Source organism: Thermobia domestica, chromosome 16 (genome assembly GCF_964235325.1).
Source record: "Thermobia domestica chromosome 16, izTheDome1.hap1.1, whole genome shotgun sequence".
Lineage (NCBI taxonomy): Eukaryota > Metazoa > Arthropoda > Insecta > Zygentoma > Lepismatidae > Thermobia > Thermobia domestica.
Window position 1 is genome coordinate 153,466,175 of NC_137469.1, and position 16,208 is coordinate 153,482,382.

A 16,208-nucleotide genomic window follows, 5' to 3' on the forward strand; every position below is an offset into this window, starting at 1 on the left:
TGAGGGATTGGTGTCCAGAAATTATGATAAGCCTAGGTGAAGCGTATAAGTGTTACTGCCATACTCGTTTCTCTTTCTCCTTCGTATTCATAACATTGCCATTATCATTCATTTCTAGTTTTATTATCTACCCGTCGCTCTCGATATATTTATCTCATAACCCGTAGTAGCCTCTGAACTCAATCACCTCACATAAAAAAAGAATTACTATCTTCTTGCTAAGGAAACAACACACACGCTAGTTTGACTCGTCTTATTTCCATGCTTCAAGTGTACATTACGTAATCTAAATATCATTCAGTGTGTTACGTGAGTTGTCCAAACAAATACTGTTTAATCATCATTAGAAGCTCAAACCTGCATTGCAATGTCATCTTGACAACGGAAAGAGATGTAGTGCAAAACAGTTAATAAAAATTGCAATATAAATATATCAATTGTTAGCAACTAAACGTGCGAAAGATACATGTAAAAGAAGTGAGGAATATGGATATCTCTATAAATTCTTTATTATTGTATGGAATTCTGTTGTTTCCAGTTGTTATTCTTCTGTTTAGATATGGAAAGAAACGGGCGCGAATAATTAAACTGGTGGACATACTTCCAGGACCACCTGCAGTTCCAATCCTCGGAAACACCATTCCTTTCTTCAGAGCCACAAGGGAAGGTAAGGCTTTCAATATACTGTTAACATCAATGCATAGTAAGATCATTAAAATATATATATATATATATATTTGTGTGTATATCTATCTATCTATCTATATATATATAGCGTGTTCCGAAAGAACACCGATAATGTTTAAGAGGTCATTCCTGACACCAAAATGAGACAAAATGTACAGAGAGCAATCTTGTTGTAGGAATGTTTTGTTTTGCAGCTATGGCCAATCGAAAATTTGTCGGAAAAATGCAAATAAGACTTATAACTGGGGAACAAAATTTCAGATCAAAGTCGTGTAAAAACGAAAGGTTATTATTTTTAATCGTAGATTACACTAATCTAGGTTCGGGACAAGGGTGATCCTTAAAGAAACTGAAGAATTCCTTGGATATTTTATGAAAAATTGAAAGAGGTAAATAAGCAATTATCTAGTACAATCGTGTAATGAACAAAAATTAGTTTATCGTTCAAGTGAGATGAACATTGTAGGAATTCGAAACAAGCAGAGATACACATATTTGATTTACTTTGCCTCAGTACAGAACGAACTTTCGGAGGAAGAACATTTTGAAAACATTCTTTGATAGTATTTCCTAAATAGTGCACTATTCAACTTCCTATTATACATTTTTATCTTCAGTATTGTTTCTCCCGTCTTACTCTTGAAGTTCTCCTAGTTGAAGTTTGATAAACCACGTTCTTCTAAATCCTTTTGTTATACAAATCTAACTGACGTCTGAAGAATTATAGTGGATGAATCGATGTTTCATGGGGACAGACTGAATGAGGGATACATTATGTCGGGCAATATAAGGTAAAGTCTCACTAGACGACTTATCCGCTCGTGACTATTAAGCCATCGTTATATAGATAAAGTATTGGAACCTGTTGTGAAAATTGCCTAAGAGACAAAACGAGGCAAAATTATATTGACAAGAGAACAAATGAAACAAATGAATTTTTATCGTTGAAGCACCACCTTAACGTCACGTTTCCGAGATGAAACAGTCTGAACTTTCGTCTCGTATGCAACCCTAGTTGTGACGTAATTTGTAAAGTTTCTGAGCGGGGCCAATTCCCAAGAGGAGAATGGAAAAATGCAACTACACACGGAGGAACTACACAACTACAACTCCTAGATGGACACAATATTTCACTGCTGTCTTCTTGGTGTACACGTTCACTTGATCACTGTCTTACAGAACATATACTTCTGGTCTATGATCGAATAATGACTCTCGCTAGAAACATATGGGCTACAGAATGGTAATATGTTGTTAGGGGTTTACTATACCCCAGAAGGATATCTAATGACTGTTTGTATCTATACCTCGTCGTGCCACAGAAGATAATAATCTGTGGTTACGTCATGAACTTCATGTGATATTAATCTCTGTAAGTTCTCTCAGGTTCCATTGCATGTCGTAAGAGAGAGAATTGTGGTGATAGCAACCTTGTGCCATAAAGTAGCTGCCTGTCGAATGTAATTTTGGTAGGTTTTCCTTTCCACGTGATACTTTTAATCGGCGATCATTAACCATGATATTATCTATGCATTGCTCATTATGTATTACCTTTAATACTACAAATGGACATATTAAAATATTTGATTTTTCTTTCTGTGAAACTATTTTAATGCAAATGCATTCATTATAACTTGTTCCTGTTGTAATCTTAAATCATTTGATAGAGTTGAAAGATTCTTGGAAATGAAGAAACGATATTTGTTAAGTCTTTTTTCTATGACTGGTAATTAACTGAATATTTCAAATCTACACGTATTAAATGTGATAATATTGTTTTGAATTCCAGAACATTATTTTGATTCAAAGTTAGAATTTAAATTATAATTCAATGCAGTTTTATAAGAAATATTATAACAACGTTTGTTTCTACGATTCAAAGGACTGTTCGAGCTTAGAAACGAGTATTCGAGAAAATATGGACCATTATTTAGATTGTGGGCTGGTATGATGCCGGAAATAGATATTACACATCCAAAAGACATAGAGGTATGTTAGTATATTTTAATGTAAAGGAAGTAGTACGGTTAGTTACAATAGTATTGATACTTGTGTAAGGTAGACAAATATATTTCTTTTGTACGATATATTCGATACTGGGACTTTTGTAAACAAATTATTAGGAGTAGTAATGCACTTTTTATACTTTATGAATATGTAACCTATATGTGAGTATATATATATACACTTTCTTTTGCAAGATGCAGATTTAGATTATCCGATATGATAATATTTATAAATGTTATGTTAAAGAGAGAACAATAGCTAATAGGTTTTAAATAATAAAGCAAATGAACTAGCAGAACATTAAAGAAACGATAATATGTATCATGTTGCAATTGATTGTAGAACTGATTAATGCATAATTTTCAAATAATAATATTTCACTGATTTTAAAATAGACAGATCAAGTCACAGCTAATAAGGAAATTGTACAGATTGACCGGATTTAGAAGGAATAAGGTGCTGTCACTTGCGTCTCATCGGTATTGTGTACGTATTAAATACAAGGTGGTCAATATGTATATACGTCGAAGTGAACATTAATATGAGTGTCAGCTTGATAAATTGTGTAGAATGAAATATTCTAATAATATGACAGGAACAATTCGTTAGACTACACCACGAACATGACGAACATTTCAAAATTCTCCGTGGATTCTAATATTTTTCTTTCACGGGTGGGTAGACTTGTTACCATTAAACTGCTGGAGAGTTTAAGCCCGGAAACAAATGCATACCCACTTTTTAAATAACGCCAGTCATTCTAATTTTAACATATTCTTCTTTCCTTATTGTTTTCTGCATGCCGAATATTTGTAACTTAGTTACTTCCATGACAATGTAAAGAAACAGTTACGTAGATCATACATAATAAATAGATAAGTAGAAAATTCTTAAATTCTAAACAATAACAAACTTATTACTTTTAAAATTATCTCAAATGAAAAACATTAGTTAACAGTGAGTTTTGTTTAGGGAAATTAAATGCACTCCTTTTTGTGGTAAAATTCCGTCCCAGTTTGATAAATAAAATTTATCCTTACTACTATGTAAAATCCACGTTGAAATCAAGACCACTAGGTTCAAAATATCTCTAATGTTAATGTCATGATTTAACAGACTGTAGTATTACCTTTCATGTATAAGGACATGCATACATTATTCCATAGTAATTCAAACTAATTTCTCCGGAAGCGAAATACAAAATATCTTTTGAAACACAATTTTAGTATTATAGATTGAAGGTATACATAAAAATGTAAAATTTACCATAGCAGAAAATGTATAGTCGAAGATGGAATTTTTCTTCGGTTCGCCGTGCATTCATCTCTTTTCTTCGAACCTAAACGCTCAGCTATTAAAAAGATTTGTCAATGCTGTTCTCTTGTGGGTTAGAAGTAATAATTTATAGCTGCAAAATGTAGTATTGTTGTAAAGTTTCTTTTATTTTTTGTTAAAAAAAGCAATCCTTGTAAGGTCGACCCTGAGGTTTTAGTTAAACAATATTAATAAATAATGCTAATTTTAATTATATAACATATATTTTTTTCTGTGTAGATAACCAATATTAATATATAATCTTATATTTAGTTCAAGTCTTTTGCTTAACTTATTCCTTTGAGAACAAATACTATAAAAACTATTCTCAATGTTTCATTTTTGTTCATTGTCAGTAACATTTTGAAAATTTTAGGTTGTACTTAGCAACACGAAACATTTAGATAAGGCTTGGATGTATGACTTTCTACATCCTTGGCTTGGTACAGGACTTCTCACAAGTACAGGTAAGCCACTAGCTAGTCTGTTTTTGAGTAATGGTTTGATGTTACTTTTATGGACTTCAACTTGAAAGCATGAGAAATATAAAAGTGTCCGATACATAAAAATTAGCATAGTATTAATCAAATAGTCAATGATAGAAACTAATTATGAAATTATGAAATTTTGTGTTAAGAATTTGTATGTATGCTTGTTCCTATATTTGAACCTACTTAAAATCTAAATATAGAAACATAACTTTGTTTTTCTAAGCAATGTAAGCTAATTGAAGCATAAATATTAAAACTTTTTATGATTATATGTATGGATTACATCAGACAGTAAAACAGATAAAAGTTGTATACTAGGGAGACGAAAAGTAGTGACGAGACACTTTACATGTCTAAATATGTCATTAGTAGAAAAATACTCAAAAGGGTTATACATTGTATAATAAAATTCATTCAAAATTTCCTTTTACAAATACTACTAAATAAGGAGGCAGAATTTCTTGTAAAATAATGAGAAATTATTGCACTTAAAATGTTTTTATGCATTAATAATTACCAATATTTGTTTGTACTCACTGTTATTTCCATGGATAATGTTTGGTTTTGATCGATTGTAAGTTGTTCTAATATTCCTTTCAGTACTAAGGATACATGAGAGGTGGATCTACAGCTTATCATAAGGTCCAAATCGCATTAACTCCCACAGGCAACCAAAATGGAATCTTTAACACTGAAATCATGTACTATCCACATACTCGCAAAGAAGCACGACTTTTTTTTTTATCTATTTGCTAAACTGTAGTATTAATCAAGCATTTTATTTCAGGAAAGAAATGGCACTCACACAGAAAAATGATAACTCCAGCTTTTCACTTCAAGATTTTGGATAACTTTATACCAGTTTTCAATGATAATGCTAAGATCATGATTCGAAATCTTCAACAAGAGACTACATCTGAAAAGTTTAATATTTATCCCTATATTACTTCATGTGCACTGGATATTATTTGTGGTAAGCTATAGCACTTTTTCAATATAACAAGCGGACAAATTTTCTCTTGATGATGTACTCATACAAACACGTATTGCAAGTTCTAATGTAGACTATGAACCAATTTACGGCTGAACGAGAAGCTTAAAGCTTAACATATGTGTAAAAGTTAAAAACCTATGTTGTTTGTGCTTACAGGCAAACGTTCGGATGGGAGCAGAAGAAAATTTAATTTATCTGCTTTGTATTCGGTTTATCAAAATAAGTACTCATGCAAATTTTCGCACTTTGACAATCGGTTTAGCAGGAACATGCGTTTTAAAAGAGGTTTTCACTATCTGGCAAAATCGAACACTTTTACTAACATGCATATAACTCAGCTCCAAATTAAGATAACTTTTACCTCATTGAATTCTCATTATGTTTTCCTTCAATCTTGTTTAAACACTTCCAAAAACAGAAATAACAAAGAGAAGTTCTGAACATTTTCAGAAAAAATCTAGTTTCTCTATTTTATTAGCTTATAACTTGAGTTATTATACACGTATATATATATAGGGGTTCATTTAGTAGTGAATAGTGGTCATTTATTATGTAGCCAGAATTCACTGGTGAAATCCTCATACCTAAACAATAAAAGAGTCCATATGAACATAAGGCGAGAAACGCGTTGTTTCAAAGGTCTCAAAGTTACAAGATGATGAAATTGAGAAAATTGTAACTTTGAGGCCGTCTAGCTCGAAAACTATGAGAGATATCAAAATCGGTTAAAGAAATATTAGAGGAACTAGTATACTGTCTATCTAAGTACCCATGCTTCAGAGTTGGGGGCTTATCAGCAGAACGGATTTTATAGAGGAAGCTGCGGTATAGGTTTCGCTCTTTCCCTCTCTCTCTAAAATCATGTGCGCCGGTACAACCCAATTCTGAAACATGGTTATTTAGATCGACAGTGTACTAGTTCCTCTAATGTTTCTTTAACCGCCTTTGATACCTCTCATAGTTTTCGAGCTAGGCAGCCTCAAAGTTACAATTTTCTCGATTTGGGCATCTCGTAACCAGGGCCGGACTAGTTGTCTCCGGTGGCTGACATGTTGGATTATCCCCAAAATCTCAATCCTCCCCAAATCACCTCTACCCCAATCGTCTATTGTTTTCCCATGATAAAAGCACACTATTATCTTTGAAAAAGCACACATTTCTTCAGTAGTCACACCGTATATTATACGATAATGATCATAATATAGAATCAGGGTATAAGTTATGTAACAATGTTTATGAGAACAATAGAGACAGTAATCATTAACATCTTTTTCATCTCGCCTTGGGATGGCTGAAATTTATAATTTGTTGATAAAGAACTACGGACAAATTAATTTAAAGTCAGGACTGGCGGTTTCAGTATTCGAGAACAAGGGATACCAAAAGCTGCAAAACAGCGTCCCCCTGGACGTAGCCCGAAATATTTTTTGGGGGGGATATACCCTCCAAGGTAGCATGACAAAATCTTCTCGCCAGGGCGTGAATATTAGTAAGTACTTGTAAACAGTCAAGTACCCAGATTAGGTGTATTTATGTAAATCGCGTGCACATATATGTCTACAGGGTAGTCGGGAATCACCTACTATGATTGCAAAGTGATAAAAGATAAGTAAATCTTAATATTGCTACCAGAAAGTGTTGCAATAAATTTTCACTTCGATTTAAGTAATTTTATTCCAAAATTATGTGTATATCCAGTTCTTACTCTAATAACAATTGTAGTATATGAATACTAGGGTGATGACTTTTATGCAACCTCGTTTCCCTGTATCATAATTTGATGAGCTTTCATTCAAGATTAGATAAAATCTAACTTTCAAGACAGTATGATGAAAAAACCTCACGCACAAAATGGCTTTAAAATCGTTATTTATCAGCTTTTTAGCCAATTTTTTGAACACTTTAGACAAATCAAAATTGATCGTAAGCTTTATAATCACATATACACAATATTATATAGAGTCATCAAGCATACAAGGAAGTCAATTATTCACTATAATGTCAGTAGACAGGATGAATCTCAGTGTGAGGTTGCCCGTGTTACAGCAGGAGTTATACAATTCTTACAAAACTTTGACCGCACGCTCACAGTACTGGTTGCTTCGTACAATGTTAATTGGAGATTCATGTTTCAGGTGGGTTTTCAAGCATGAGACCTCTTGGGTAGTCAGTCAGAGCTGCGGATAGTTCATCAACATCTTTAGCATGGAACAATCGACTGCTGAACCAATGGTCAGTCCGTGAGTAGGAAATGAAGGAACAGATTTTACACAGCCTATTCCGGGTTTCAGGCATCGGAATAAACGCAAGAAAAGCTGAAATAACACAAAAGATTTAGCGTTCATTGCTATGTTTGGGATCTGTTGAAACTTCAGGAAATGGATGTCATCCCTCTCAGTGAAGTGACGTAGGAGAAAAACTTCGTTGTCTCTCCAGCTGCATGTTCCCTTAGTCCAGTTTCATCATTGCAGAAGATTGCTTTCGATTTATCATATTTTCTCATCAAATCGTATACAAAGAAGTATTCGATGTTTGGTGATTTACTCGACTCATGTAGCTCATCGTCCATGACAACGCGATCCAGCACAAAGTGCTGTCAAATGATGAACTAGGATTTGGGGTGACCTTTCTCTTCAATCATTTGCTCAAGCCGAACAACAACGCCTTTTCTCTTCCCAATATTCATACTTGTTGTGTCAGCAATAATCGTAACAATTGATCTCCACAGGTTGGACTCCTCTAACACGCCCTAGAGTCCTTATGCAATTGTTTGAGCTTTACCATCCTTCAATTTGAGCGCAATCAACTTCATTTCTTTTGCAAATTCTTGAGGACCCCGGCCAGATATTCAAAGCCATCAATGTGTTTACCGTCAAAGTGTGTACTTCACGTCTTCAGATGAAGCGGGCTCACCAAGTGTTTCTTCACCTAAGCAGTTCTCGTGTAGATAGCGTTGTGGATTGCTGACTAACATTGGGTTGAGATTTCAGTGCCCTCACCAGAAAGTTGGCGACACACTTTTACTGCACCATGAGACGACAGCTTTGAACTTTTAACAAGGCGTTTTGCAATGCCTGTTGAGTTACGCTTCTTTCTGCTCGTTGATACTGCATTCTCATCCTCCCAAGGACTCTGATCGCTGTTGTCAGATGAGTCCGTGCTACTTGCGGAACAATAAGGTGTCGATACAGTCACTTCGATTGCCTTCCTTCGGTTGGATGGATGGATGGTCTTTGCAATAGCAGATTTGAGAGTGGAATGACCAACCTACCCCTACTTTCAATTTGCAGTTTGTAGAGGTTCTTATCCTCTTTGCACATCAATTCGCCTTTCATTTTGTTCACATCAAACAGTTCATTCAAAGAATCGAAGTTTTTTTCTGCAGGGCTCATACTCTTTCGGAAGGTTTCCTAATTTTGCACAAATGGCTTGATCAGATACATGCAGGAAGTTCAATGTTTTGCTCCATAGAGCTTTAAGCTCCACAGCAATTATACCGATCCTCTCTCGCCGTTCTTCAGCTCAAGAAATTTGAAGCGTCCAATGACGTGGTTTTTCAAGGGTATGCGACTCCGTTCACTCAGCGGAGCTTCATAAATTGAAGCGTTGCCTCTTCTTGATGTCTAACTTAATAGCAATGCAAATTAAATATGAATCGTTATATATATATATATATATATATATATATATATATATATATATATATATATATATATATATAATTAAATTTTGAAATTCTACTTGCCTTATGCTTCTTGGTAGAAGTCTACGATTTTCCCAGATGATCAAAATGTTATAAGGGATGGAAATTCAAAACCCGTTTTTTTTTCTACCAAAACAATGGCAGTCGAGTTGTAAAATTATCTTCTGCACATATTTTGACATGTGAAATAATATCAAAGAAGATAAATTAAGTTTTTTTTCTGCCCCCAGGGAAATTGTTCGTCTAATAAACGACATAATTGCGTAGTATAAATAAATAATATAATCGTGAACAATGTGTGTTCTAACAAGATGATAATGCATTGGCATTCAACAAGTGGATAAAGTATAAATATTTGCCTTACCTTAAGATTACATTTATAACGGTTAGCGAAGTAAATTGCACAAACGTCCAGGATTCGATGTTTTATGATAAAACACAGGAAAAATAGTTTACATATCAACAATATTAACTAGCTATTCTTAAAACTTTAATATCTGCTTTTTTTTCGCATTTTACACATAATAGAGTTAGCCTATGGTCCCGGATTCTTGATACACCCGTTATATTTACTTTATTTCAGGTCTCGTGAATCGCTTTTGCATACACTGAGGTCAGCCAGTGTTTTATTTATAATAGCAAATTCAACACGATTGTATGCTGCATAGTGTATTTTCGAGAAATACATAAAGTTAACAACGTATTCGTTAAGCATAAAAATTATTCTATTTTTCTACCTTTCCCTGTGAAAATAATCGCATTTTCCGTGGTTGTTAATGTAGTGTTGTCATAACAAATTAGATTTTTAGACATTACGAAAAATAAGTTATGCAAATATAAATTAGCATAGTAGTTATTTTATCTGATGATTTCATATCAATTTTTCTTAGTACGTTGACTTTATCACGTGTGCCTGATCTTTTCCTGTATTGACCTTAATATGTTTCTGTACACCAGTGGCGTATTTACGATTTTGTTTCGGGGGGCTTTGCTTACTTTCGGGGGGAATTTGATTGGAAATGTGATAATTCTGCAAGATATTTCATTTAATTTACTATAGTAAGTAATATTTCGGGGGGCTTAAGCCCGGAAGCCCCCCTTAAATACGCCACTGCTGTACATTTTATACCTTTAAAGAGTCAGTTCACCTTTCTTTCTTCTTCCACCAAAAGTAAATATACATGAGGCTACGAATGGACAAATTATTCGTGTTAGATAATTTAATAGCTACCAACTTCTATCATTTCCGCTCACATTGGTTTTCTTACTCGCTATCTGAAAGATATTTGGTTTTTCTTGCAGGACATTGTATCATTTGCTATCAACTTTAGAAAATGGTATAGGGCTTCCCATCAGCGTTCACATGTAATAAGTTTAAAGTATTCAGGTTCTGCATTTCTGCTTTAATTGTACTAATCAAGCGTTCTGAAAGAAAGTTGAAAATTAAAGCGGATGTAATTTCCCGGCCTCTGGTCTCTATAAATTAAACGAGAATAAGCCAGCCTATTTTCACATTGCTTGTTTCCTTAAGACACACTTAGATAAAAAGCATATTGTTCTCGGAAAATACAAATTTTTGCGCCTCGTTTAATGGCGAGGCTATATGACACGTGGACCTACAGATCTTGGGACCCGAACTTTATGAACTCCTACCGGGAATCGAACGTAGGCCTTCCGCACCGAAGGCATGTTCACCAACCATATTGCGACGAGGGCGCTCAAAGCAAACTGGTACTGCATCATACAATCATTCATAGGCTAAATCTTTAAATCATTAGAGTGCTTGAACCACTTATTCCCACTTTTTCATATGCATGTGTGTGTGTGTGTATGCCCGATGTAAATATATAGTATCTAATTCAATATTAACCTATTAACTGAAGGCATGCACTTCAATTACTTTGACAGCTATTTCAGATTGTTTTGTTCCTTTCTTTAAATCTAAACACTATTACTGACATTATTTTCATTGTTATTACTTCTTTTTGCTATTTTCTTTTCCTGCAATGTCACACAGATAAATCTGTAAATCTCTTTGATTAAATCCATCTGTAACAATGTTTAGTTTATGTCAAATATTTCGATCAGACAATGAACTATAACTGATATTTATTATTATAATTTTCACCTATTTATGTTAATACGAGTCTCTTAAAAATTCTGAACTAGAATAATTACGATAAACAAGATTAATTACATCATTATAACATTTTCAACATTAAATATAATATAGCCTATGCACGATTAACCTTCACAGTTAAACACATTATTAATAACGTATATTTACGCGTAGATTGCTTAAATTAATTCAGTTTTATGCCTCCTGCAATTCAAATATTACATTTCGTTTAATGAAGAACACACAAACTTCTTTGTACAAATATCTTTTGAAAGTAGTTTTATTAATAATACTGTTAATGTAAGGGTAGAACGACCAGAAATGTCATACATTTTAGAATATTGTCATTGTTACTATTTCTTTAGTCTTTGAAACTCAACATGAATACAGTTATTGTATGTTTTAATTATATGTCTGTAATGCTTAGAAAATTTATTGTAAGAGTAGTTACAACGCTGGCAGTAAAATCTTATTTTGTTTTGCAGCATTTCTCATAACTGTGAAACTGACGTAACATACGTGGAGAGAAATATGGCTTAGCATTATACTATTAGTTAACATTTCAAGAATTATTAACTATCACACAAAACTCTGTTTTGGTAATAAACTGACTCATTTACTGTTTATTTTGCAGTTAGTTTATAGTAAAACGTAGCTGAAATGCATATCATGTTTTCAAGTTGAATCAAAGAGTTACTTATTATATAACACGCAGACAAATAATGATTCCAGCTAACACATTCTATCGCCGTAGAAATAACATGGATTATATCCTTGAAAATATAAGATTTTTTGTACAAAATCTCTTCCATTGTGCTATCTTCCCTTGCTTTTCATTGTAAGAAAGAAGTAAAGTTAGAAAATCTAGTTCTTCCCTAAAACATTATTATCTTCGTACTTTCAGAAACCGCCATGGGAACGAAAATAAATGCACAGTCGTCTAACTCTTCCGAATACGTTAATGCAGTATATGAGTACGTAGCTTTTTTGTTATGAAAATCAAAATATTTAACTTCTATAACACCTAGATTATAGTGATATTTCGAAAATTAAATTGAGGTTACCGAGGCCTGAATGTAATATTTTCTACAGTGTCTCTTTTGCCTCAAATAACAGTACAAATAGTCAGATTATGTTTTATATTATTATTTTTATGTTATACAATCCTCATATTTAACACTGCCATATATTTTTTTTAAATATTAACATTGCTGAGCCTAAAGAAATTTATTATGTCGTGCAAATATTTGCACACCTAAATACAAATGGACATTCGAATTATATTTATGTTCATATTACCTAGTCTTGATATATGTTCTCATATAAATTGCAGATACAACATATAAAAGTAGATATTTTTCTCTCGTCACAATTCTTGCGAGTACAATCTGACAAGTGCAATAGTATTATACAAGATGAAATATGATCTACGACCTAGGCAAGATACTACTGACAAGTGAAGTTCTTATCTGCCGAATGAAGAGAAATACAGATGTGTATGAGCATAAATCAGCTGTTAATATCAAGATCCGTTTGTAATGTGTCTGAATATACACACAAGGGCAGTGTATCACACATACCCGGCAGAGAACGATTAAAAGTTTTTTTATTATGATGCAAATAGTCATGTCCATTAATATATACAGTTTACACTGACTCAAATGAAAGACAATTTTTGAAATTATAAAGAGTGGAAGAGTTGTTATCGCTATGTGGAAAAGTATAGTTTATTCCATCAATAATACACAACCTTTTCCTGATTAAGAAATAAGTTCGCAGTGAATTTCAACCGTACAAAGAGTATACTATTAGCTGAGAAATCGGTTAAATTTTTTCACATCTATCAAAATGTACATTATTTGTATTCATCAGAGAGCCTCATTCATACTGTTGCAAAGTCAGTTATAGTCTTTCTACAGATCATCTAAATACCATGGACCTTTCAGTAAGATTAAATCTGATCCTTGGTAGTAAATAATTAAACTATGGTTAATAACAACGAGTTTCGCTTCACACTTCACAGCATTCAGCAGTCGAGAGCCGAATTTTAGTGTTATAAATTATTTGAAGTCACGGTTAGAGATAATGACGATCTTTGAATTCTTGAAACAAATATCTTCAAGCTGAATATTTCCTTTTATGTAGAATTTTCAGTTATCAATGTGCAATCCTCTATTTGTAACTTTATGCTCTCAAGAAAATGTATAGTTTTGAATGAATGTATCGATAACATACAATCAGGGTTTGTGAAACTTCATGAAACACTTTTTTGCAGAGCTATGTTTCTACTTTCTTTTTCCCTCACTAAGTTTATGAAAACTTACCACATGACCAGGTATGTTCCGTAAACAGACGAATGTCAATTTTATGGGTTGTTAGATATTTAACTAATGTCAATATATAAGACTAGCAAGTTAACTTGAATGCAAAAGTTTTTTTTTGTGTGTGTGTGTGTAATAAGAATTAAAAATGAACTAACAAATACGTTCATTTGCGATATGTTAGTGAAATGCAGGAATACTTAACTGTCATCAAAATCAAATTTTCATTGCTAGTTTCACTCGGTCTTGCCTATAAGGGTTAACAATAATAATGGAATTAACAAATAATATATTAGTGACTATAGAAAGGGAAAGTTCATTTATAGGTGGAAAAGGATCTATACTTCAAAATGAACACATGTTTTGATATGGGAAAAGAAGTAAGAGTTGCTACTGAAATCTATGGTCGAAACCTCTTTGTTCCAGAGCAAAAATGCTAACTGCTCATCATTGTCAATTTTCGTTTCTAAAAAATGTGGACGTTCACGGTGGAGTATTATTACTTGAGATTGAAGTAGCTTACATTTTATGGCATTAAATTTGTATTATCAATTAGTTAAGATTGTGGAGGTGATTCACTTAAAACTTGAGTCGCGAATAGGTAGGAAATGTAGGATACAATCGATGCACAGTTTTCACAGATGTCAAGTGTGTAGAAGGGGTGATATTTGTAGCCTATTTAAAAAAGCGTGGTCGAAAGGGGAGTTCCTTAGGGTGTCATGTATAGTGCTGACAATATCAATGTTTCTTATTGCACGTGTCTAGTCCAAATACATGAAGATATATAATGGTAAGAAAGCAAGGACGAGTGCCAGCGCCCTATTCAACTGTACAAGTACAACACAGGCACCAAGGGCTAAACGATCTTTTAATGTTCTCAAGGTTATACGTATTTACAAGTTATGTCCAAAAGAGTGTCAAATAGTTGCATCACAAGCCTCCAGCCTAGGATGTAAAGAATGTCTGATATTTTGTATCATTTCAGTCGAAATGGTGGGAAAAGCTGCAGTAATACAGCAATTTGTTTTATATCTTGAATACTTTCAGTCGAAATGACAGAACAGGCTGCAGTAATACAGTAAATCATACCATCGGGAGTCATTGTTATGTCCTTGTGTACGGTGTCCTTTACCATTCCTCATAGAAAATTCTAAACGGGTCAAATCGGGGTAACGGGTTGGTCAATTGGAAGATCTTCTTCCATTCTAATGATGAGGAAATATTTCGTCAAGATTGACAATAAGTCGTGCATTGGGAGTTGGACAGCCTTCATGCTAGAACCGCATGTTTCTTGTGGTCCGCAGTGGTATGTCTTCTAAGATCGGTTAAAAATTGTTCCCTAGTAAGTCGACATACTTTTGGAAATTTAGTACCCCTGTAATAAATCACAGCCCTGTGATAAGTTTTCCCACTATTCCAGATCACATATTTACACTCTGCGGACGTTATCTTCCACTTAACCCAGTCAATTTGAATTGTCGACAAATCAATAATGTATGTTCTGTAGGTTTATGTGGTCATGGTTGATAAATGCCGCTTCGTAAGGAAACAAGATACGAAACAAATCACGACTATTCTGTGTAATCCTCATTCATAAAATTGTTGAAAAATAAAATAATCGTTTTATATAACTCTTAAGTGTAGTGACACATGATACAGGTGGAACTTGTGATGATGAAGAATATACTTGAACGATTCATTCTAGATTCCAGTGCGATGGAACGCGAGCTAAGTGGTGACCTACATTGACAGCAACTAGAACAAACCTCACCCACCATTCCAGTCACTGGTTTTCTGCCTGTACAGCGACGGTGTATCACATTTCCAGTTTCCCCGTAGTTTGCTAAAAAGATTCATGGATGATTGTCGGCTTGGTTTTTGTCTTCTGAGGTATCTTGTGGCATACACCGTACACAACAGCACAGCGTTCTTCCTGTATTTCCCATTCACTAACATCACTCCTTTTTTTCACAATATTCGAGAATACCATCTTTTTGAGCAAGTCCACCTTAGCCTACTTCACTGAACTCTCAGAATTCGCCATGTGAAATCTTAGGTGAACCATGCAGTATATAAAAACATGACGGTAATACTTATGGTACTGATCTGTAAATATATAGATGCCATAGAAAACTGACACTATGTAAGTTGTATATACAAAAGCACAGATGTTGTATCATTTATAATAAATCATATTTGTGGGGAATTATGATTGAGTTCTTAGGTATCGTATCTAAGGAAGAAATATCCTCATAAATGTGGTTTCACAGTCCTCGTTTATGAATTATGAACTACAATTAATACATAGTAGTTTGTGGGCTTAAATACCAGGCAGAGGTTTTATATGCAGTGAGAGGAGTTATTATTTGTTGCAAAACGCCTTAAAAGTGATAACAATAGTGCAATTTATTTTTCTAGGCTTAGTGAATTAGTGGTATATAGAATAGCCCGACCTTGGTTGCATCCAGACTGCACCTTTTATCTAAGCCCCACTGGTAGGAAGGTGGCTCAGTGCCTAAAAGTAGTTCATGACTTTACTGGCAATGTAAGTTATTCTTCCTTTAACAAATAA

General features: G+C 33.7%; 1 protein-coding gene across 1 annotated transcript in view; it reads left to right on the forward strand.

Annotated features, from left to right (window-relative positions):
- The first annotated feature begins 208 nt into the window (after positions 1 to 208).
- Positions 209 to 16,208, forward strand: part of LOC145672659 (uncharacterized) — a 115,920-nt gene continuing 99,920 nt past the window's right edge. The window contains exons 1-6 of the mRNA XM_081741823.1: positions 209 to 667; positions 2,570 to 2,676; positions 4,385 to 4,475; positions 5,287 to 5,472; positions 12,220 to 12,289; positions 16,055 to 16,181. Of these exons, the coding sequence (XP_081597949.1) occupies positions 487 to 667; positions 2,570 to 2,676; positions 4,385 to 4,475; positions 5,287 to 5,472; positions 12,220 to 12,289; positions 16,055 to 16,181 (762 nt within the window). The 5' untranslated portion in view covers positions 209 to 486. The remainder of the gene's footprint in view (positions 668 to 2,569; positions 2,677 to 4,384; positions 4,476 to 5,286; positions 5,473 to 12,219; positions 12,290 to 16,054; positions 16,182 to 16,208) is intronic.